A 23,797-nucleotide genomic window follows, 5' to 3' on the forward strand; every position below is an offset into this window, starting at 1 on the left:
ACCACACTCTGCTCTATGAAAATGGACATCTTGAAATCTTTATATCCAGTTCAGGATCATAAAAACAGCTTCTTGCCAGGGTCTTTGAAGTCACAGGGCAGTAAAGCAGCTGCTGACCAATCTAGAGCCAGGAGAGCCCGGGATGTGCTGTGGTGACACACAGGAGGTGTGTGCTGCAAGAACGGCATTGCCATGACTGCCACATCCTGCTGGTGACACCTGGGAGCCAGGCAGAGAGGAGGGTGTCCAGTGGGCAGTGCTGGCGAGACAGAGGAGGGGCTGGGGCAGGGGCAGTGTTTCAGCTTTGCAGATGCTGCCGTGTCGGTTTCCCAGGGTTACTCGGTGGCCACAAGCCGGGCTTCCCCCACCCACCTGCGGGACAGGATGGCAGTGGCTCAGCCCAAAGCGAAGCAGCTGTACTTGCAGTTTGCTCTTACCGGGACAGAGTGTGGCTTCTCTGTCTGCAATATTCACCAAAAGCCAAAGGCACTGCAGATTTGTCTGGCAGGCCGGGTACCTTTCTCCAGGCGATGATGGGAAAGGGGTCTCCGGCAGCAGCGCAAGGAATCAACAGCTCCCTCCCTGCCTCCTGTCTGTACTCCCAGCCTGGTAGCACCGTGAAATAGGGGGGGTCCTGCAGCCAAGGGATAAAACAAGGATTGTCAGCCTGCCCAAACTCCCATCACCAAAAACAAGCCTTTTCCAAACCAACCCAAACCCCATTCTGGGTAAGCTTGAGGCATTGCAAGGAAAATTGTGTGGAGAATGTGTGCTAAGGAGCCTTGATGGCACACCAAAGTACACACCTGGAGGGAGGTTCTCCCCAAAGAGCCACCACACTGGAGCATAGAATTATGGAATTCTAGAATGGTTTGGCTTAGGAAATACCTTAAAGCTCATCCCATTCCACCCCCTGCCATGGACAGGGATACATTCCACTATCACAGATTGCTCCACCCTGGCCTTGGACACTTCCAAGGATAGGGCAGCCACAACTTCTCTGGGTACCCTGTGCCAGGGCCTCACCATCCTCACAGAGAAGAGCTTTCTCCTAATACCTAACCTACATTTTGCCTCTTTCAATTTAATCCCATTACCCCTTGTCCCATCTCTACAGTTTCTGACAAAGAATCCCTCTCCAGCTTCCTTGCAGGCCCTCAGACACAGGAAGGCTGCAGTGACAACTCCACACAAGTTCTCTCTTCCAAGCTGAGCATCATCTTGCTTTTTACCTCCTTGAAACAGGAAGAAACCCACCCACATCACATCAACCATCAACCTGATTTCCTCGCCCCAGCAGCAGCCCCGGCGGATGTGTGTGTCTGGTACACAAAGCTTTATCATCTGAACCTTGGCGAGACACCATGAATCACCATGGCTTCCTCCCAGGCACAGGACTCCGTGTTCAGGGAGGGAAGAGGCAGCAGCTCCCACCCCAGCTGCACTGGGAGCACCCCAGGCACCGTATGCAGCCAGAACACGTGAAGCTAAAATCATCCACTTATTAAAATCCTCCTGAACCCAAGCCCAGGCCAGCAGGGCTAAGTGTTTTGTTGGCAAAGGGGACATTCCAGGGAGATCTTTCCTCAAACTACCCCAGTCCAGAGTCAAAACCCGTGCTGTTGCTCTGGCAGGATATTTCCAGCTACACCAGACAGGGTGCCCTGGGGCTTTGCCTGTGCTGGTGGGAAGCACATCTCCAACCACAGCACAGACACACCCTCACCTTGGAGCCTCTGCTCTTCCCCACACAGCCCCAGGAGCTCCTCCTGGCACAGGAGGACACTGCTCCCAGCAAACCTACGGGATTTTGGCAGAGGAGTTACCTTCAGTACCAGTCGGGCAGGGGGAGACTGGCCCATCGTACCCAGGGCGTTATAAGGCACGCAGGTGTAAGTGCCAAGAGCATCTTCAGTGGCCTCCTCGATCCGGATCGACCCATCTTCCAGCAGGTTCCAGCCAGAATACTGCAGCAGGGAGAACCAGGGAGCTCACTGATCCAACACCCATCACAACTCTTTATTTCCCCTGCAGCCAAGCCCCCACCCACGCCCAGGGTGGCTGTCACATCTCCAGGAGATGCCAAATCCCACTCCCAACATCCAAAGCATTTCCTCAACAGCAGAGAGAGGAAACTTGGCAACATCACCCCATCCAAACACAGCCAGGCTCCTTCATGTAGCCCAAAAGATTTAAGATCAGAATCTAACACTAAATAAAACTTGTTCTAGAGTCAGCAAGACATCTCCACCTGGAGGGCTGAGGGCACCAAGAACCAGGAGACCACAGCAGCAACAGCTTTAAATGGAATTTAAACTTCAAATCGTTAATATTTAAGCAAAAAATTAAAATATTGAGCGTTTGCTTTAAATATTTAATGGCCAACAACCTTGCTCAGACTATGAAACCATGATTAGGGGAAGATGTAGATTTGTTAAAAGGGTCTTTTAACCACCAGTTGCCATTGGAAAAATAAACCAGGGCCATCAGGAGGTGACTTTAGGGGGAAGAAGGTATCAAGTGTGGGAGATGCAGAATGTCCAAAAGAACTGGAATTCATTCTGCCCACAGCTGATAAGCAAAAGCAGTGTCATCCCATCCATGAGATTCTTCTCTCCCAACAGAAAGGGAACCCTAGGGTGCCTGGTGGTGCTCAGTGGTGCTTGCTGAGGACAGGAGAGTCCAAACCCCTCTGTGGCCCCACCTCCCCTCCTCAAGTGAAAAAGAGTGTTTTCCATTAAGTTTTAACCCTGAGTGTGAAACCTTTCTCTGGTTTTGTCCTTTCTGTCTGCAGGCAGCATGGAACAGTGATTCCCAGCGAGCTGCCCCTGGGCTAGGAGCTCGCAGCCACGCTGTGGCAGTGAGCAGTGATCTGGCACAGGCTCTACGTGTCAAGTGCTGCTCCTGGCCCTGCTTTGGTGCCACAGCCAGGCTCTGTCGCAGCTGAGCTGAGCCTGGGCTCTGTGCAGGACGCTCTGTGAGGGGTGAAATGGGGCTGGGGGTCTCAGAGCTGTCAGATTTGGGGTCTGGCAGAGTGGCAGGGATCCCTGGGTGGGACAGCAGGGCTGGCACAGGTCACACTGTCAGGGGGGCTCCGTTACCTTCTCGATGCGCAGGGGACGCCCATCCTTGTTCCACTTGACCAGTGTGACCGGGGGCTCCGCCTCCACTGGGCAACGGATGTACCCGTGTATCCCGATGGGCACGTAGATGATGGGGGGCATGTTCACCACACGGGCAGGATCTGCCAGGGAGCAGCACCATGTTAGCACAGGGGAGAACCCATCTCTCCTCCCAGCCTAGCATCAAAGATTTACCTTACTGCTGTGATGAATTCCAAACCCAGCATCACCCTGGCTCCCACAGGCTGCTAAGCCAGGCTTGCTACACACAAATCCACCAGAATACCTAGCATTTTTGGGAGGCTTTGCTCATGTCCAGGATGTTCCTATCTGCATTGAAGAAGAAATGTGAGATATGCCTGCTCCCAGTTCCACACCAACTTGCATCCTGCTGAAGCCTGTGCTGGTCCATTACAGCAGGTGCGATGAACACCCAGCACAGCCTGGTTCTACATACCAGCAATCAAAGCCATTTCAACTGCCAAGCCTTAAAACACACCCAGATGGGCAAAGGGATCCATGTCCAAGTTGCCACAAGTCCTTTATCTCCCATATCTGCTTTTACTCGTGCTTCATTGAGGCTAGGTCATATTGAACAGCAACCACATCACCCTTTCCAAGATGCAAAAACCTTAAAATACAAATCTAACCCCCCTCTCCATGCTGCACCACCCACGCAGAGAGGTGTCTCGCAATCCTCCGGTCTAGAATGTGTCATTAACAGCACTTCTAAGAGCTTTTTAATTAAGTGCGAGTGGGTTGAAGAGAATCTAGACTTTCTTTAATAAGAAGCTTTTTAAAAAAATGTTATTTTTAATAAGAAGAGTGAGTATTTCTACAATCTCGTCTAGACACCGGCAGCACGAGGTTATGGGAAAATCCTGATGGGACTTTTGCTGCATTAAGGGATAAACGTGGGGGTTTTGGGGTGCAGCATCCCTGCACTGCTGATGCAAAGTGGGGGGTAAACACTGAGGTGCTTAACAGGAAGGGATGGAAGATGTGGGGGTGTCCTTATTGCTTTCTTGGGGCAAAACCAGCAGAGTTTGGGAGCTCTCGTCACCCCAAGCACTCCCCAAAACTGCACGCACCGGGCAGTGGCACCATAACCCAGATTGCCCAGTGCCACATATGGAGCAGGCTTTACCCCCTCTGCTTAACTCCACCTCTTAGGAAATGTAATCAAGTGCTCCAGCAGTGCAGGAGAGGGTAATGGGATCGAGCCTTTCACTACTAGGTCACTGGCCGGGGGCCAGCCCAGCTCTCTGATGACCCAGAGCTGTGTCCCCATCTGCTTCACAGGATGGGGAGCTCCCTCCGGCGGCACCAGCCCTGGTGTGGATGAGGTCTGCTCAGGAGGAAAAGGGTTTGTGGCACCAAAAACCGAGCACCCTTCTTTGTGCCGAAGCCTGGCTGAGCGGCAGATTGTCGGAGCCTACTCTCCCTGCCACCAGAGCTATTTTTAGCAGCTATCAGCCCGGACAAGCAGCCCTGGATTAGAAGCAGGGCAGATTTAATGGCCTGAGGCCACAGGCTTTCCCAAGAGCCACCCAGCTGGGCACATCCAAGCCCCCAAATCACGCCTGTGCCTGGGCACAGCCCCCCTCACACCATCCCCTGCCCACTCTGCCCCTTCACCCATCCCCACAGTGACCTGCCAGCCCTTCTCTTACTTAGCAGCACCAGATCTAAAGGCAGCAGCAGCTCTAAGGCAGCCTTGGAAAACCCACGCTGAGAGCCCACTTTGCTCAGGCCTGTCTTTCATTATGAAATAAAAGCGCAGCAGTCGTTCCGAGCAGAGCAATATTGCAATTGGAACGGCGGCAATTGAGGCCATTACTGTGGAATGCCACAGGATGCCGGTGGCACACTCCTCATTCCGCCCGGGGATTCCAGGAGAAGCGTGGGAAGCAGCACTCCTGCTCCAGCCCTTTCTCCTCTGCTCGTTTAGATCACTTGCTGCCTGAAAAATGTGACACACTGAGCTCCACAGCTTGGGAACGGCTGCACCACGGGACTAAGGCCCAGGAATGAACACCAAAAAATCCACATTGGCACTGAGAGCCCTGTGCTTCCCAGCAGGGTGAGCAGAGTGAGGGAGCAGCCACAGGATGATGCTCACCTCATTAAAACACACTTGTAGCAAAGGTGGACACCAGTCCCAGCTGAGCAGTGTCACTCAGGCTGCTCAGACCATTTGCTCTCTTCTCTTCCACGCCCACGTGGGATGCTCTCAAGCTTTTTTGCTGAGGATGATTCCGTGTTCATTCAAAGGCTGCTGTCACATCAGCCTGATTCTCCCAGTGTCATACCAAGACAAGAGAGCCTCTGGGGCTGCCTGGGAGCCAGGTGTTACCAATGCCAGCCCCATCCCCGCACTCACACTGCACTGTCAGGTAGGCAGAGGCTGATGGCGAGCGGCCCAGGCTGTTGCTGGGGATACAGGTATATTTTCCAGCATCCTCTGGTTTGACACGGAAAATAATCAGCGTCCCATCGATCAGGATCCGCACCCTCAGCTTCAAGTCGCTGCGAGAGAAGATGAGAGGAAGATCATGATGAGAGCCAGGGGCAAAGCCCAGCACAATCCCAGCTCCCAGCACAACCCAGGAGCAGCAGCAGGACGAGAACACTCTGCCCCAGCAGCTATAAACTCACTTTTTGAAGTAGACATTCTCCTCCTCCCAGTACCACAGGTAGGTGAGGTTCCCGGGATACGCCTCGGCCTGGCAGGTGAACAACGCATCCTGGGAGATGTTGACTGTGATGTTCTCCGGAGGGGAAACAATAAAGGGAGGCCCTGGAGGGGGGAAGAGGCAAGGGTCACTCCCACCACTACAGCTGTCCCCACAAAGGTTGCTCAGGATCAGCTCCATCCCGAAGTTTTGGCTGGGAGCTGGTGGAGGGCTCTGAGGCAGGGCTGGCCCAAATCCTCTGAGAACCACAGTGACCCTGTTATTCCCAACCCTTTCCCTAATCTCTGTGCTGAGAACCACAGTGACCCTGTTATTCCCAACCCCTTCCCTAATCTCTGTGCTGACTGAGAACCGCGGTGACCCTGTTATTCCCAACCCTTTCCCTAATCTCTGGGCTGAGAACCACAGTGACTCTGTTATTCCCAACCCCTTCCCTAATCTCTGTGCTGACCGAGAACCACGGTCACCCTGTTACACCCAACCCTTTCCCTAATCTCTGTGTTGACTGAGAACCATGGTGACCCTGTTATTCCCAGCCCTCTCCCTCATCTCTACAGCTTTCAGGAGGAGATCCATGCCCATGGTGCTTTTCCCAGGGCACACAAGGACATGTCTCCCTTCATCCCCAGCAGTTCTCGAGGACAGTATCACCCACAGGAGAAATCCAGGGGGAACCGACTGCCAGGGGCCAGCAGCTCAAAACTGCCACAAAGCAGAGAAGAGGACACCTCATGCTCCTTTCTCTGCTGGTAGCTGCTGACCTAATTAAAGATTTATTTAATAAGAGAGGGAGCAAGGAGCAGGAGGCCTGTCATGCATCACGTCTGTCTGATGAGGCGCTTCATGACAGCCTCAATCTTTTTCCCGCTTCCCAAACAAAACAGAGCTGCCATCAGGGCCTGGCTGCTCATCAGCACGGCCACCACCATGTCCCAGTTAAGCGGATTCCTCCATCCCACAAACCGGATGTAGAGCCAGAACCGTGCCAGGCACAGAGGCCTCCAGGGTGACACAACAGCCCTGAAGATCCCCCCATCCTGTTTCCCAGGGGATGCTGAGGAGCAGGAAGGTCTCACCTTGGACGAGCAGGCGCGTGGTGTGCACAGCCTCGCCCTGGATGCTGTAGGCCCGGCAGGTGTAGGCACCTCTGTCCTCCCGGCTGACCGAGAGCACCGTGAGGCTCCCGTCACTCACCTGGGAACAAGGGGAGACCCTGGAGCGTAGGCAGGGACCTCCAGGGGGATGGGGGAAGACCCTCCCTTCTTCCCACGGCAGAGAGCTGCCGGTGCTTTTAGGGCTGGATGAGAGATGGGTTTCCCCGCTCTGCAAGACTTGGGATATTAATAAACCAGCACACGCATTTCTGCTCAATGCCAAGGGGAAGGGAAAAAAAAATCATGAAATAAATAAATAACCATCCCAGCACATTCATCTCCCAGAAGTGACTGGCAGGCAGCAGGCTCCAAACCGCTCCTGCCAAGCGCCTCAGCACCATTGGAGCCTCACAAGGAGCCTTGCTGGAGCATTCCCTGCCCCCCAAGGACCTGCTCTATCCCTGGGGGATGAGGGGGAGACCCCAGCTTGGCCACTGTCCTCCCTGTGGCGCCACCTCTCCGCTGGAAGAGATTCCTCCTGGGGACACAGCACAAGGATGGACAAGGGACTGTCGCCTTTGGGGTAGCAGCACCCCCATGCTCAGGGAGGCCTCCCAGCCAACCTTCCCCCCCACCTCATTCTGCCTCATCCTTCTATTTCAATTAGTAACAAATGATTCCTAATTACTCTCATTAGTGCCTGCACTGATTCCAATGCCTGATTTACCAATTACAGCTCAGGGGGGAATCTCTGCCTGGGAGCCACTGGGATGCAAAAAGGGTCCTGAAGGGGAGGGAAGGAGGGGAAATCCTCCCTGCTCAACCCTCCCCTGTCCCAGCCGTGCTGCATCCATCCCTGCCAGAGGGACACCTCCCACGGCTGCAGCCCCCACCCCATCTCCAGGGTCTTGGTCCCTGGGCTGAGTCCACAGGAGCCAGGTCAGGTGCAGGAGCAGGGCTGTCCCAAGCACTTGGGGGATCTCCAGCCTGCACCCAAGGGCTGCCAGCGTTCCAGGCTGCTGCTCAGCAGGGATGGGGTGGGGGAAAATGGGCATCTCACCAAGGAGAAGTGCTGAGAAAGCACGGCTGGCTCCAGGCACGGCGGAGCTCCTGTCAATACTGTCCCTGCCAGCACCCAGCCCAGGAGTCCCCACGGCTCCCAGCCCTCCCCCACCTACCTGGTACTTGCCATTGGCACCCAAAAGGTCTCCCTCTCTGAGCCAGGTGACGATGGGCTTGGGGTTCCCAAATGCCATGCAGGTCAGGGTGACACTGCTGCCCTCCTTCGCCTCTACGTACTGTGGCGGGGTCTCGGTGAACGTGGGGGGAGCTGCGGGCACAGGAGAGCACAGTGACCCCCCCAGGGCCACTGTGGGTCTGGGGGCACATGGGGACAGAGGGGAACCTGCTGCTGCACACAGGGGATGCTCTGCACATCCCCACCCCAAAGGCAAACGCGGCTGCAGGAACAGGGGTGGCACACCCAAGAGGTGCCACATTGCACCCCAGCCCTGTCCCCTCCCCTCCCCACCATCACCGAGCCCCCCCCCACCCCGCTGCACATTAACTCGCTATTGTCAAAACATGGGAAAACACCGCAGTGCAGATCGAAAGGCTCCTTCCTGATGAAAGAGGCTGGCAGGATTACAGCCCGCCCCTAATTACCCACGGTTGTTAAAGCCCACTTTAGAAGAAGATAGGTTGGCAATTTAATCTGCTTGGGGGGGGGGGGGGGGGAATTATATTTTTTTCTCCCCAAATGATTTTTATTTTCCCCCTAAGAAAATTAAGCATTGTAATGTGCTGGGGAAAAGCCACAGCCCTCACCCTGAAAGCAATTCCTCGGGCTGGGAGGATTATGGTTATTATATTGTTATTAAGCCCCTGCACGCCTCGTGCTGAAAAAAGCCCCAAAACTGGCCCATTTTGCCAAGGGGAGGGACAGGGCATCTGGGGCCATTTTCCAGCCCCTCCAGCTGGCGGTTTGCCGGATCTGTGCACATGGCAGAGGTGAGCCAGGCACCACCATCCTCCTCCTGCCCTCCTTCCCAAGCCCTCGCAGCTCATTAGCAGGCTGGGAGAAGGCAGGAAGCAGCAGGCAGGGCAGCAGGCAGGGATGGGGCTGGTGGCCTGCACGGCCCCGCTTGCAAAGCTCCTGCTCACTAATTGGGCTCAATTAGGTGGCTCTGCTCTGAGCCACAGCATAGCCATCCCCCCAAAGGTTAAATTAATTGCATAAGGTCAAGGCAAGACCAGCGAGAAGCTGCCAGTGGCCACATCTCTGCACCCCACTGCAGAAGGAGAGGCACGGCCCTGATGCTGGGTTATAAATAAAGATCTCTTTCCATGCAGAGAATGACAATTTGCTAATTAGTTTAATATACAGCCTTAATAAAATGAAAAAGTAATTTGAGTAAATCTGAATTTCAAGAAAACAAAGATTTGATTTTCTGATCTGTTTGTTGAGAGCAGATTCATTCCCAGCCCCAGCTCTTGATGTCTCTCCTTTAAACAAGCTCCACGTAATTAAACTGAGGAATCCCTAATAAACTTTGTCCCTTTTGAAGTCACACCCTGGCTGGAGCAGCCAGCTTGAATGGCTTCAGGCCGGTGTGTCTGCCAGACACAGATGCCACTGAGGCCCAGCATCCAGCCGAAACCCCATTTTGGCACCACACAGGTGCTGCAGCCCCCACCCCACTCACCATTGACTGTGAGGTGGACCCAGCTGCCATTGTGGAAGGTGTCGTACTGCTGGTCCAGCATGAGCACTTTGCACTCGTACCAGCCCTGGTCCTCAGAGCGCACCTGCTCAATGCGCAGGGAGGCTTTGTCGTGGAGGCTGGCCCGGCCTGTGGGAGAGCACAGCGTTGGCACCATGGCCCTGACACTGGAACATAGCTGCAAGGGGACACCCTATCCCAAACTGGAGCAGCCTTCAGAGCATCATTGCAGGAGACACCCCATCCCAAACTGGAGCAGCCCCCAAAGTATCACTGCAGGGGAAATGCCACCCCAAACTGGAGCAGCCCCCAGAGCAACACTGCAGGGGAAATCCCACCCCAAACTGGAGCAGCCCCCAAAGTATCACTGCAGGGGACATGCCACCCCAAACTGGAGCAGCCCCCAGAGTATCACTGCAGGGGACATCCCATCCCAAACTGGAGCAGACTCCAGAGTATTGCTTCAGGGGACACGCCATCCTGACACCAGAGTAGTCCCCAGAACATCACCCCAAGGCACACCCCATCCCTATGTGGGCACTATCCCAGTTTGGGGCTGGCTGAGCCGCACAGCGCGGTGGCAGCCGGTGGTGCCAGGCTAGTGGTGCCAGGCTGGTGACACACTCGCCCATCTGGGGATGGCAAAGCCAAACTGCCACAGGCAGGCAAGGTGCCTCAAGCAATATCTGCCCACAGCGACACCGGCCTTGTGCTCCCAGCCAGGGGCTGGCGGCAGCACAGCCGGCACACAGGCATGTCCCAAAGCTTTTCCCTGCCTGGGAGACTCCTGGAAAGCAGGACAGCCCTGAGCTGACCCCGTGCACAGCCCCAAAAACTGGGTCAGGAGCAAAGCAGCTTAAACCTCCTGGTGCAGGGGGCACTGGACTGTGGCACCACTCATTGATGAGCTGAGTTTGGCAGGGCTCAGCTGGTGCATCTTCCCTACTGCAGCATTTCTTAGAGAGCAATTTGGGCAGAGTCCCATAAGACCCAGGGAAGATTCCCAGAACAGCATTCCACAGGGAAAGGGATACCACAATGGGTCTGTCCTGCCACACCAACCTTCTCAGGGCTGGTTTCCAGCTCAGACATCCCACCAGAGGACTACTGGCCATGTGTCACAGGTAGCACACTGGAGAGCAGTCACACGAGTTCTGCAGCTCCAACCTGTCACCTCCGCCCAGCATGTGGCCCTGGTTCCATCCCTACTGTCCCCCCAGCATCCCTTCCTGGGCTCACAGCTGCTCTGGGGCACAGCAGCAGCAGCCACCGCCACCACGCATCACCCTGGGTTTCTCTGCCTTGCTTGCTCCCGTCCTACGCAGCCCAGCTGGCTTCCTAACGCTGCTGCTTAATTAAAACCAACTGGGTGGAAAGCGAGCACCGAGAGGCAGAGCCCGTGCAGATTCTGACGGAAGAGTGGATGGAGCAGATCTGTGCATCCTGCATCCTGGACCTGGCACCCTCCTGCGCCCCCGGGACTCACCGGCATACTCTGGGTCCACATGGGGAGGGTAAAACCCAAACTTGATGAAGATGGGGATGGGGACACCGAACTTGAACCACTCCACGACATAGGGAGGGGGCTGTCCTGTCAGTGGATGGATGACGTCGCATGGCAGGATCACGCTCTCGCCAGCGCGAGCAGTCACGAACTCGGGCTCCTCCCTCGAGCCGAGGGCACCTGCGAGGGGGGAAGGAAGAATCTGTGGCTGATCCGACTGCTGGTCCCCAGCATCGAACCAGGATGCCCAGAATAGCAACAGCAGCAGTAATGCCCATCCCCAGCCACCTGTCTCCAACATGGAAAGCCCATGAGTCGCCCTTGCCCCAAAAACAACAGGGGATCCCAAGCCCTTACACTCAGCTCCAAGGCAACCCTGAGCTACCAAAGGAGTCAGGACAGTGGCCACCAGCACCCCAGTGCTCCAGGACAGCTTCCCGACCTCTGCACCAGGGTAAGGGTGATGCTCAGCGACCCCCACAGGGGTTTTAGGGACCTCTGCTCTCAGTAGAGGGGCACAGAGCATGCCTAGCACTGCTCCCCACATAGCAGCACTACCTGGGCTACCCTGTATCCTTGTGGCAGGGAAAAAGCTACTTTTAGCTTATGTCCCTGTATCCTCCAGCGAGCAGGACTGAGCGTGCAGGGACCCCTGATCACAGCTGTGCTGTGCCAGCCCACGGACCCAGCTCTCCCACTGGTGCCAGGATGGGCTAGGCACCCGGAGCCACCATGTCCTCGGGCATCCCCGAGAGCCCCAAACCCGAAACCTATCTGCAACCAGCGCGTCGGGTCTGTCATCCTGCTCCTCCCAGCTGGGTAATTACAGGGGACTTTGGTCTCAGCTCCGAGGCTGCTCCACCCCGGCTGTGCCGCCCTGCTCGCTGCAGCCTGGCGTCATCCTGCTCTGCCAGCAGCAGCAAAGCTGCATCCTCAGCACGGCGTTCAGAGAGGGAGAGAGAGAGCGGGAAATCCAGGGCTGGGGGGGAAGCCAAACAGGGGGTCCCCAAAACTAGATTTAGACCCACATCGCCCTTCCCATCAAGGAAGGGCCCCCCGTTTTCCTGGAGCGCGGCCACTGGATGTTCTGGGGGGGATGCTCGGGGAGCGATGCTCGGGGAAGCACGTTCCCACTCCTCCGCGCTGCTCCTCGGGGCGGCCGGTGATTGGCGGCGAGTGACATCACCGCTTCCCCGCCGCGGAAGCCGAGCATCACCGAGCATCACCGGCTATTTTTGGCTCTGGCACAAGCGCTTACCGGCGAGAGGCCCGTGATGTGCCACCCCACGGGCCCACCAGCCGAGTGTCCCCGCGGGACGGGCAGCGGGCAGAGCTGGCCGCGGTGTGGCACAAGGTGCGTCCCTGCAGAGGGTCACAGCCTGATGATCACCCGACCGTCCTGAGCCCCCGGGCCACCAGCAAACTGGGCACGGGGGGCTCTTGAACTGGGAGGGCTGGCTGCTGGCAGCGGGCTGGGCGATGGCGGGGTGCAGAGCTGAAAGCCATCCGCAAGGAGCAGATGCTGCATTGCACATCCACTGCAGGCACCGGCCCTGCTCGGGGGTCCTACCCGGCCACGGATCCGCCCGGAGCGCAGCGGGGCGGGGGAACCGCTGAGCGCACACGTGCGGTGTGCACGCACACCCCCGCACAGCTTTGCACCGCCTCGACAACACTCTTGCACCTTTCCATCCCTCGTTAGCGCTGCATCGCCGATGAGCTCCCATTCGCACTCTGTCAGCAGGGACGGTGTCAGCCCTCCCCTGCCACCCCGGCACTGAGCTGTGCGAAGCCGTCCTGACCCCGCTGTACCCATCCGGGAGGGTGAAGGGGGCTGTGCTGCAGAGCTGGAGCCCCCCTGCCTGCCCGTGGTCCTGCGCTGATCGGGGACAGAGCTGCCACGTGCTGCTCAAGAGCATCCAAGGACACGCTTTCCCGGCCGCCTTGCCCAAGCCAGCAGGTCCCCAGCACCTCGGTCGCCTTCAAAGTGACACCCTCTACCCATCAGCAGAAGATGGAAACGGCAGCACCCAAACCCCTTTCCCAAGGCCCCCCAGCTGCTCCAGCTCTTGGGCTACCAAGAGAGAATCTTGGTTTCCAGCACCTCTCCACCAACTGAAGCCTGGAATGCTGATGTTTGCCCAGCTGGAGCAAGCTCACTGCCCAAGAGGCCACTCAGACACCCTGGGGATGGGTGCCAGGGAGTCACGCTACACCAGGATCCCCTGACTGGCTCCCTGGCAGAGCAGTGGGTGACATCCCCAGGGAGGGGACAAGCCAGCCGCTCTGCCGGACCCACGCCTGGCCAGGGCTGCCAGGGCACAAGAAAATAGGTCATCACGGCAGCTCGCAGCGCCGGTGTCTGATCGCGGGGCCGGTGGGGAATTGCACGCACGGCTGAGCATCTCCTCCCCAATGCACGGCCGACTGGCAGCCACGGCAGAGAACCGGCCCCCGGCTCTCCCCAGCTGCCACCCGCCCCACTACCAGCCCCTTGCCCTCCTGTCTCCACTTCCAGAGCGCCAGGAAGGCAATGGGGAGATGCCTCACAAACTCTCTTTGGGTCTCCTCAGCTTCCCAACCCACCAACCTTGTGGTCCCGACTCTGACCAAGTTTTCCTTCCAAGTTCAGACCATGAAGAAAGCGAGCAATGGAGACTACAGCTCTCGATTCAAAGTGTTTTCTCACCCCCACATTTGTAGGGAAACGCTTGAAAACAACCAGCAGATGCCAGAAGAAACAGAGCACAAATAGACAGGGTATTTTTAAACCCACTTGATTTTCCCAGCCAAGTTCAGAGAGGTTTCGAGGATGAATCTGCGGTTTGGAAATGGGGTCAACATCAGGGAGCGGCAGCAGGGATGAGAACCCCAAATCCGCCTCGGTGCAGGAGCTCACGTGAAGCTGGGAGATGCCTCGTAAAGAAAAACAAGTAATCAACAGGCTATGTCATCCAAGCAGATCCAAGAAAAATAAAAGCACGCTGCGTGCCAGGAGGCAAGAATACAAGATGCGGAGGTGGAGTTGAACAGCATCCCAAAGGGAGAGGAGGGAAGGCTGCCACCACTGAGACGGTGCCACCGCGGGGCTCCCCAGGATGGCAATGCCAAGCATGGGGAGACCCTCACCTGGATCTGGGCATCCAGCTCCTCTGATCCCAAGGGAGAGGGGCAGAAGGGGCCACAGGACTCGGTGAAGCTGAAGGCATCCAGCATCTCTGCTGCACTCACTGAAGTAGGACCCTTCCTGCAGGTGCTTTGTGAGAAGGATATGCCCATGGCAGTGTGGTTTCCCAAAGAATTAATGATGGGAAGGCTTTCCTGTCCAGCACGGTGGAGACCCATGGCATGGGGCAGAGAGGGCATCCTGCCCTGACCCGCATTGCCTTGCAGCCTGCTGAGAAAGGCACCACTATCCATTTCCAATGCTGCCTCACACCCCTAGCACTCATCACCATAGGGATGGCTGAGGGAGCAGGTACAAGGCCCCAAGCCTGCGGACCTCTCCTCCCTGGTGAGCTGAGATGAGATGTGCTCTGACACATCCCACTCCCATCGGTGGAGGCGGGATATGGCAGGGATCTCTGAGGACAAGGCCACCAGTATGGCATATGGAGGCCAGCAGGGAAGGAGAGCAGGCAGCCATTACCATGGAATGAAGAGGGGAGTGACTGCAGCCCAGGGTGAAGGACAGGCACAGCATGCTGCACAGATCCCAGCTGCCAGGGCAGGGTGTGGGTGCCAGGAGATTGCCTGTCCCCCACCTCTGTAGCAAACTAAATATCTCAGTGGGGGTTGCACCCCCCATTACAAACCCAGTCCCTTTGCCTATCCTAGGGTATCCAGAGCCACTCAAAAGCATCCGCCTGTCCCCTGGTGGGAGGAAGCCCTGGGGCTGGGAGTGCAGCCCTCACCCCCTCCCCCAGCTGTAAAGCAGCATCTGGGCTTTCAGTGCGATTCCTGCATTTTAAACCCGATTTTCCAGATGGATGGAGGGCGACGCACAGGTCAAGTGACATGCCTCAAGGTCATGCGGGGCCAGGGAGGAGACGGATTAGCAGCTCTGAGGGGTGGCTTGTGCCCCATTCACAGCAAGATGGGAACTCAGAGCCCGTTCCTGGGCTCAAGGGGTGTCCTGTGGGATCACCACCACCCTCCCCAGGCAGGCAGGCAGCTGTCCTGGCATCCCAAAGGGAATGTATGCATGGGATGCTGCCCCACTGCAGCCTCACAGAGGGTCCTTGCTCCCTGGAATGGCACAGGTGGGGAAGTGCCTGGCCAGGCAGTGGCTCAGCAAGCACGTGGGAGCATAGGTTGGTGCTCTGAGAGGCACGGAGATGGAGTAGGAGAGAAAATTACTTCCCTGAGATCACCTTACTCCTACCTGGGGGTCCCTTGTGTTCCCTCTCTCTAATTGCCAGCAGCTCGGTGTTGAGCATCTGGTGTTGGCAGCTGCCTCGTGGGAGGCATCATCTCCCAGCAACGACCAGCAGCTACCTGTGTGCTCCCCATGAGCTCCCACAACACACCACAGAGCTGAACCAGCAGCTGTGGCAGGAGCTGGAGCGCCAAACACATCCCAGAGGAGCCCTCCTGCAATTGGAGAGCACTGCCAGGGTGCTGTGCTCCCAGCTCAGCCCCACATCACAGCAGTGCAAGCTGGCATCACCCTCCCCACAGAGCAGTGGGTACCATCCCGATGTCTTCACAGAATCCAACAGGAAACTGGGATGCAGGCAGCGCTCCGAGCTGCCCGCCAGCAGATCCTGAATCACGCTGTTCCTGGCTCAGGCAGCCCTCCCACCAACGCCAGCCTCTCCATGGAGGAGCGGGAGGAAGGGAGTTGTTTTTCCAAGGGCCAGCTGGTCGCTCAGGGCTCCCAGCTCGGGAGATTCCTTCCGCAGGGAAAGGGAGAGGGGAAGGACTCCTCCATCAGCACCACATAGGGTTGGACCCACTGTTTGCCCATCTGCAGGGCTTCTCATCCAGCATGAAGGCACGACCTCCAAGACAGAATCAGAGGTGAACGGGAGCTGTGCCACCCTGCCACAGCTCTGGAGAGGAACTTGCAGGGCTCACCCATCACCACCAAAGCTGTGTCTTCCAAGTCAAAAGGCAACTGAGCCAGCAAAGCATCATGGCGAGCACCTTCCGGAGAGCCAAGTCATCAGCCGAGACACTCGTGTCCCTCCCTGCCCCGTGCACTCCCATCCAACAGGTCCAGAGGAGCAGAAAACCTCCAGGGAATGATGGAAATGGGAGCCTGGCCAACGCCCTTGGCTGTTCCCGGTGCCAAACCATCCCCTTGCCAGAAGAGAGCGGGGCCAAAGCCGCACGTGCCAAATCCAGCAGCTCCCGGTCCAGACTCCACGGCCAAATAGGAAAAACCCAAGAGCTCTGCGCCGGAGCGAGCAGGGGATGCAGCGCTGGCACTTCCACACCGAGCCACGCCAAGCAGCCAAGGTCAGTGCCAGGAGCATTGCCCGCCGCCGTGTCCAGGGAACCTCCTCACCAGAGCCCTCACCCAGGGCTGCGCAGCAGGATCCTCCTTCTGCAAACCCTCCTGCCGGCTCCACCAGCATTCCCACTCACTGCAATGCTGCCACAGCGTCACGCTCGTGGGAGAGGGAGGAAAAGCCCCTCAGTGTGACGGCACTGCTGGGAATGCCAGGAGGCCGGATCCCTCCTCTGACACCCACTCCTGGCGCGGTCACGTCCTGGCTTCTCCTCCCCCAAGCCATAAGAGGGGATAACGCACCCTCCTCCCCTCTCTGAGCCGATTAATGCCTGGAAATCCCTTGGAGAGCCAGGCAAGAAGGCTGCCCAGGGCCAGCACTGCTTCTTCTCAGCTCAGCAAGGAGGAAGTGGTGTAGGAGGAAGGCCACGGCAAGAGGAAAAGCCCCAGTGAGGGCACCGGCACACAGTGAGCCCCAGCTCTCCTCCAAAGCCCCGTCCCCAAGCAATGCTGGGTGACAACTCCCCACGAGGAGGGAACAGTGCTGGCACCAAAGGTTTGCAGCAGCTGGGGAGAGCTCCATGGGCTCCCTGCCCCTGTGGGGGCCACGCCGGCCCACAGCACCCCCTCCCCCGGCACCCACCCACGCATTACTCACGGCACGCTCATTCACCACATACACGCTGCTCCACACGCACAGCAACCCCGTGCCGGAGCTTCCCGGCATCCACCCACCCCGGCACCAGTTCCAGAGCTCCATCCCAGCGGCTCCAGGGTATTTCCAAGTTCCCAGGTGCCGAACGAGCTGCTTTGCTCCTCTCCCCGGCAGAGCATCCCTGTAGAAACCGCTGCTGCAAACACTGTCTCAGCACACTGCAGCACGCAGTTCAGGCAGGCAGCAGCCGGCCACGGCTCAGTAAGAGGGGCTACGAGCCCCCAAATAGGGCAGCCCCATCCCGACCCCTCCCCCCCCCGAAAGGACAGCCCCGTCCTGACACACACCCCTCTGCCTCCAGGAGCTGCCTGCCAGGCGAGGAGGACAAGGGACTGTGGCATGGCACAGACGTGACCTAGTGGGCTCGAGAAGCGCTGTGAACTGGGGGGGCTGCAGCATCCCGGCACCTCTCCTATCCCAGGCGTGTCCCCCGAGGCAGCGTCCCCCACACCACGGGGAGGGGAATGGTGGTGGCTGCCAGCCAGGCATCGCTGCTGCCGGCAGCCACCGCATCTCCATGGGCAGGGTGGGTGACACCCAGGGCACGGCTCCGGGCTCTCCTCCCGGGTAAGGACCACCGGGAGGCAGGGACAACCATGAGCTCAGTGAGGAACCAGCGGCAGAGATGGGGGACGGTGCTGCACCAGCGGCAGGCAGTTCCCCTCTACCTGCAGGGATGGCTTGGAGGGGTGGGAGGGGGCTGGCAGCTGAAGGGAAAGAAGCCAGAGCAGGAAAATCAGGGCTATTCCTTGCTGCCGTCTCCGTCCTGACCTTGGACAACCCTGTGCCTCAGTTTATCACGGCACAGCAGCCAGCCTGCAGTGGGGAGAGAAGGAGGGCAGCCTCTCCTGGGCGGGAGGTGGGAGCAAAGTCACCCCCAAACCCGCAGCCGAGCGCTGCAGAGGAAGGCGATGAATCCCTCCTGCATTTCTCCTTGCCCAGCCGGGCTATCCTTGCAGGGAAGGACAAAAGCTGCCCGCACCCCCCAGAGCTGCCGCAGGCGCTTCCTCAGGATGAGAGGAGAAATCCGAATGCGGAGAAAAGCTTGCCCATCCCTGAACAAGGGGGACACTCAGCCAGCCGTGTTTCCCCCCGCGCACCCGCTTGCCTTCTCCCAAAGGGAATTTCCAGCCCCTGGGCAGAGCCTCCGCCGCACCGGCAGCGCGGCTTCCCGAACTTCCCCAGCTGCAGCCGCTGCCCTCGGGGAGGTCACGGCCAGCCCCGCCGAGAGCCTGCGGAGGGAGGATGCGCCGGGGGCTCCTGGCTCCCCCCGGAAGCGGGGGATGAAGGAATCGCCAGCGCCCCGCCGCAGCGGGAAGCGCTCGGTCCCCGCACCGGCAGCGGGGAAGACGCGAACCCCGCAAACCCCCTCGGCAGCCGCAGTTCCCCCTCCTACCCCTCCTCCCCAGCCCCTTCTCTGTACCCTCTCCCCGGGACGCGATGACCCCCCCGGTGCGCGCATCCCTCCCGGTCCATGCGCATCCCTTCCACCGCATCCGGTACACCGGGAGAGCGGGTGGGGGGGTGAACGACACGCAGAGCCGGCCCTGCCACCGCCCCGCAGAGCCCGGCGCGCCCCTCCCGGGCTCACCCCAGCCGAGAACACCCCGCGGCCGCACTCACCTTGGACGGGCAGCCCGCGGGCGCCGAGCACACTTGCTACCAAAGCGGCCACATACCAAATCATAGTACTACCGGCCCCCGGTGCGCAGCATCTTCCGCCCGCCGGGCGGCCCGGCCGGGGCGAGGCGGGGCCGGGCCGGGTTGGCCGTGGCCGGGCAGGGCAGGGCTCGGCGGGGCTGGCGGGGCCGGAGGGACGGCTCAGGGCCGGCCGCCCGCCGCTGCGCCCGCGCCCATCGCCGCGCCGCACCTGCGCTTCTCCGCGCGGTGCAGCCTAGCCTGCGCCCTTTAGCGGCTCGGCACCGCCCCCGCCCTCCGCCCATTGGCCGCGCCCCGGCGGAGTGGGCGGTGATTGGCCGCCGCCGCGGCCCGGGCCGGTTCAAGGTGGGTTGGCGCGCACGGGGCCCCTGCGCCGCAGTATCATGCGCACTGCCGGGAGCGGCGCGGTCACCTCCGCCGGACGGTCACCTCCCCGCGCGGACACCTGCCGGGACCCGCGCCCCCGCGCCGCCTCGCTGCCACCACCCCGCGGCCAGCTGTGCCACCGAACCGGATCGGTGTCACCTCCCTGTGTCTAGGTGTGCCCCTGCACCGGTACGGTGTCACCTCCATGTCCCCAGATGTGCCCTGTACCGGTACGGTGTCACCTCCCTCCGTTCAGGTGTTACCCTGCACCGGCTCGGTGCCACCTCCCCGTGTGCAGGTGTGCCACGTCAATGTCATCTCCCCATTTCCAGATGTGTCACTGAACCGGATCAGTGTTACCTCCCTGTCTCTAGATGTGCCCCTGCACTGGTACAGTGTCACTTCCCTCAGTCCAGGTGTATCCCTGCACTGGCTCTGCACCTCCTCCTGTCCAGATGTGTCACCGCACCTACTCAGTGTCACCTCCCTGTCCCCAGATACATCACTGCACCAGATCAGTGCCACCTCCTCGTCCATACATGTGCCCCTGCACCAGGTCCGTGCCATCTCCTCACCCCCAAATGTGTCACCACACTGTTTAAGTGTCACCTCTCTGTCCACAGATGTGTCACCACTCCAGATCAGTGCTACCTCCCCACCCCCAGATGGGCCCCTGTACTGGTACCATGTCACCTGCCCGTGTCCAGATGTGCCCCCGTACCGGCTCAGTGGCGCCTCCATTGCACTGGCTCAGTCCACAGATGTGTCCCTGCACCAACTCATTATCACCTCCCTATCCCCAAATGTCACTGCATCTACTCGCTGTTCCCTCCTTGTCTCCAGATGTGTCCCTGCCTTGGTGCAACATCACCTACCAGTCTCCAGATGTGTCCTCTGCACCAGCTCAGCATCACTTTCCAGCTCAGAGTCACTCCCTGTCCCCTGATGCATTCTCTGTGCCAGCTCAGCACTACTTTCCTGTCATCAGATGTGCCCTGCACAGCCTTAGTGTCACCTCTCTGTCTCTGGATGTGCCCCCTACACCAGCTCAGCATCACTTCCCTGCCCCCAGATGTGCCCCCCTTTCCTGATGTGTCACCTCCATGGCCCCAGCTGCCACTTGCCCCTGCTGCCCTACACTGCTTCTCAGACACGCCAATGACAATTTGTGACTAGGCAGGGTCACCTCCCTACCACAGACTGAGCCACCTGCCCCTTGCACCAGGTCCACATCAGCTGTGCCATCTGTCTCTGCCACCCCGCACCACCTCAGGGTCACCTCTCTGCCAGCTGCTTAGTGCCACTGCAGCCTTGTACCACACATCAGCTCAGGATAACACAGCTGCCACCATCTGTGATCCAGGGTCATTGCCTCACCAGCCTGGGACAGACATGGCACTTGCCCCCTGCACCAGCTTGCTGTCACCTCTGCCAGGACCCTGCACTGCTCAGTCACCTCATTGCTACACCACAGCTTGGTGTCACATTCACCTGGCACCGGCTCAGTGCCACTGTCAGCCCTAGCACCAGCTGTACCCCCTCCTCCTGTCATTGCACCACCTGTGCCACCTCCTTCCCTGCTCCTGCTCCGCACCCTTTGCCCACTGTGACAGCTCCTTGTCACCCTATCCCCTTTGTCCCCTGCTGGGCACAGCCCACTTGCCAAGAGAGAATTTGGGTTCATTTCAATGGAAAATGGGCAGAAGACAGGAAGTGTCCCTGTGCTCCCCCATCTCAGCCCACCCATCCTCCCTGCAAAGACCTGGCCATGCCAGATGGGCAAACAGCCCAGGAGCGTGCCAGCCATGGGAAATGGGCCACTGAACTTCCCCTAGATGACAGCCAGCCCGAGAGGGGACAGGCTCACCCAGAGAGGGGGACATATCATTTTGTCCCCAGCACTCACTCTCTTCCACTTGCCCATTGGGAGAGTATCTGGGAAGAGGTCTGAGCAGCTGCTGGTCTTCCCACCTCTTCCCATGCATGTTCAGGAAAGAAGCAAAAAATAAAAATCCCAACTCTTGCAGAGGATGTGGGAGTTGGAGAAACATCCCACAGCTTCTGGCTGGAATTACATTCCTGGAGGATCAGATGTTGGCACAGCTCTGGGCAGGACGCAAGAACATCCCCCAGCCCCAGCTCACACGAGCTCCCGGGCACTTTACTGCCCTAACAGATTCCAAGACCTCAGAAAAGCCTGACTCTGCTTCTAGTGCTGAGGCCTGACATGAAAGCTTGCAGATCTGCACAGGGGGTTGGCACAGCCGAGGCTGACCCTTGTGCTGGAGCAGTTCTGCTCTCTAAGCTGCTCACCCATTTCCTGAAAGTCTGGTTTGGAGTGGCTTGGGAGGGCAAAACTCTTCGGCCAGAATCCTTCCCACGCCAGTCCTGCCACCTTCAAAGCACCCAAAAAATCCCAGCCATCACTCACAGCCTGCAAAGCAGCCAGCCCAAGACTGGCAGAGCTCCATCTGCCCTTGCTCAGTCAGACAGAACTCTTGTCTTGCTGGAGCCCGTGTCACCAGTCAGATCATCTCCATGTCTTTACTTGGGTTTTTACCACAATTTCAAAGAGGAGAAAAAAAATAATTAAGGACATTGATGGCACCTATGGTAACACAGCCCAACCCAGGAGGCATCAGGAGCCCATGGTGGATGGTAGAGCCAGTTCTGCTCCAGTGTGTGTGCACATCCCCAGGCTGAGCCCAGCACAGGGGCCCCACCAACAACCCTCAAGAAACTGGAAATATGGGCTTGGTTTGGAGCATGGCTGTTAGTTCACACCCTTGTTTCTCCAGACTAATTCGCTGGTTTCATGAAATCCATTCCCCACTGTTTTCACACTTCTCTCCCTCTCTATTTATAGCTGGGTTTATTTACATGAGCAGGGCACTCCTTGTACTTGCACGTCAGCCTGTGGTGGCAGAGCTGGGAGCGGGTGAAGGAATCAGTGGCACAGCAAGGAGCACCTCAGCCCCTGGCCATGGCACCCCAGCCCCTGGCCATGGCACCCAGCCCCTGGCCACAGCCACCTCCTGCCAAGCACATGGGAAGCAGAAAGGCAGCCCTCCATGCCAAGGGCATGAGCTGGAACCAAATCAGCTGCACAGCCCCCAGACCCACACAAAGGTCTTGTCCCCATATCTGGGGGATGTCTCTGTTGTGCCCTGCAACTACCATGGGATGCAGGTCACTCTGAAGCTGGCGCTTTCCTGCCCCACATTCCCTGCAGCTGGAGCAGCTCTTGCAGCAGCATTTTGCTGACCTGAGCCCTACCTGTGTGCTGTGCTGCTGACCCAGGGACGCCCTTGCCCTCCACACAGCCACAGCCAGCAGAGCCCACCATGTCCAGCTGAGTCACCTGACAACTGCCCAGTGATAAATTCACTGCTCTGCCTAACAAGAGGGAGAAAAATGTCGTTGCTTTTTTAAATAAAACAGCTCTGACAGATGAGGCAGGAGTTCTCAGATTAGCACCAGAGACCTGGGGGATGCAGCTCTCCCTATCACACACATTCATCTGGGAGAGATACAGCCCTGGCTGAGCCCTGCTGCCACCTCCCTGGAACTTGGCTCTCAGGATCAGGGACAGAGGTTTTGGGTTGGAAAGTGGCACAAGAAAAGTGGGAATGAGCTACAGCTCAGGCTGGAAACTCAGGGAATTCCAGCATTCGGAGCAGCAAGATTCTGGATCAGACTTCATATGGGGCAGCAAAAATACTCAACACTGAAGAGGGGCTGACCTGAAAATGGGACTTGCCAGGGATTACTGTCACTCTCCCTCTAACTTCTCACTGCTGGTGACCAGTCCAGGAAAGCAGGAATCTGGACCCAGCTGAATCCCACCTGGCCGAGGGATGCTCCAACCCACATGGGGCTGAGTCTCCCTGCACAAGTACATGATTATTCACAGACTCCAGCATTTGCATGGTGGAGTCACGAGTCTCATAACACCTGATCTCCCGGGAGAGCTGCCTCCTGCACTTCGGAGGGAACGGCCCACATTCTGAAAGTGGGACTTGGTGTCTCACAGCATCCCACATGGCCCAGCTGTCACCTCCTCCCCTCTCAGTGCGGGGACCAGGAGAGCCCAGCCCATCCCCGCCACCTCAGCGAGGGAGAGCAGCAGGGCAGGGACCCGCAGAAGCGCTGAAAACTCGGGAGCTGAGCCTGGAAGTGCTCAGCAGCCGTGTCGCTGCGTGCACAGCCAGCCTGCTCTTTGGAAAGACCAAAACAAGCCCCCTCACAGGACGAACAAGCAGATGGGCTCGGCTCACACCCAGCTGGGGTTAGGCTCATTCCCTCCTCGTCCCCTCTCCCCTCGCCGGTGGCTCATCACCGACGCGTGACTCCAGATGGCAAACAAGGAATATCCTGCCATGCCTTCCTGAATGCACATCCAAATCGTGGAATGATCCACCTGCGGTATTTCAGAAAAGACGCTCTAAACTTGTGTGAAGAGG

At 58.3% G+C, this 23,797-nt stretch overlaps 1 protein-coding gene across 1 annotated transcript in view; it reads right to left on the minus strand.

Annotated features, from left to right (window-relative positions):
- The window catches only part of IGSF9B (immunoglobulin superfamily member 9B), a 46,098-nt gene extending 27,102 nt beyond the window's left edge, over positions 1 to 18,996 (minus strand). The window contains exons 1-10 of the mRNA XM_056509829.1: positions 18,933 to 18,996; positions 11,122 to 11,319; positions 9,618 to 9,764; positions 8,091 to 8,242; positions 6,895 to 7,012; positions 5,781 to 5,922; positions 5,506 to 5,651; positions 3,102 to 3,244; positions 1,827 to 1,967; positions 518 to 634 (exon numbers count right to left, since the gene is read on the minus strand). Coding sequence (XP_056365804.1) covers positions 518 to 634; positions 1,827 to 1,967; positions 3,102 to 3,244; positions 5,506 to 5,651; positions 5,781 to 5,922; positions 6,895 to 7,012; positions 8,091 to 8,242; positions 9,618 to 9,764; positions 11,122 to 11,319; positions 18,933 to 18,996 — 1,368 coding nt within the window. The remainder of the gene's footprint in view (positions 1 to 517; positions 635 to 1,826; positions 1,968 to 3,101; positions 3,245 to 5,505; positions 5,652 to 5,780; positions 5,923 to 6,894; positions 7,013 to 8,090; positions 8,243 to 9,617; positions 9,765 to 11,121; positions 11,320 to 18,932) is intronic.
- Positions 18,997 to 23,797: the final 4,801 nt, after the last annotated feature.

The sequence above is a fragment of the Oenanthe melanoleuca genome, chromosome 24, assembly GCF_029582105.1.
Source record: "Oenanthe melanoleuca isolate GR-GAL-2019-014 chromosome 24, OMel1.0, whole genome shotgun sequence".
Taxonomy (NCBI): Eukaryota; Metazoa; Chordata; class Aves; order Passeriformes; family Muscicapidae; genus Oenanthe; species Oenanthe melanoleuca.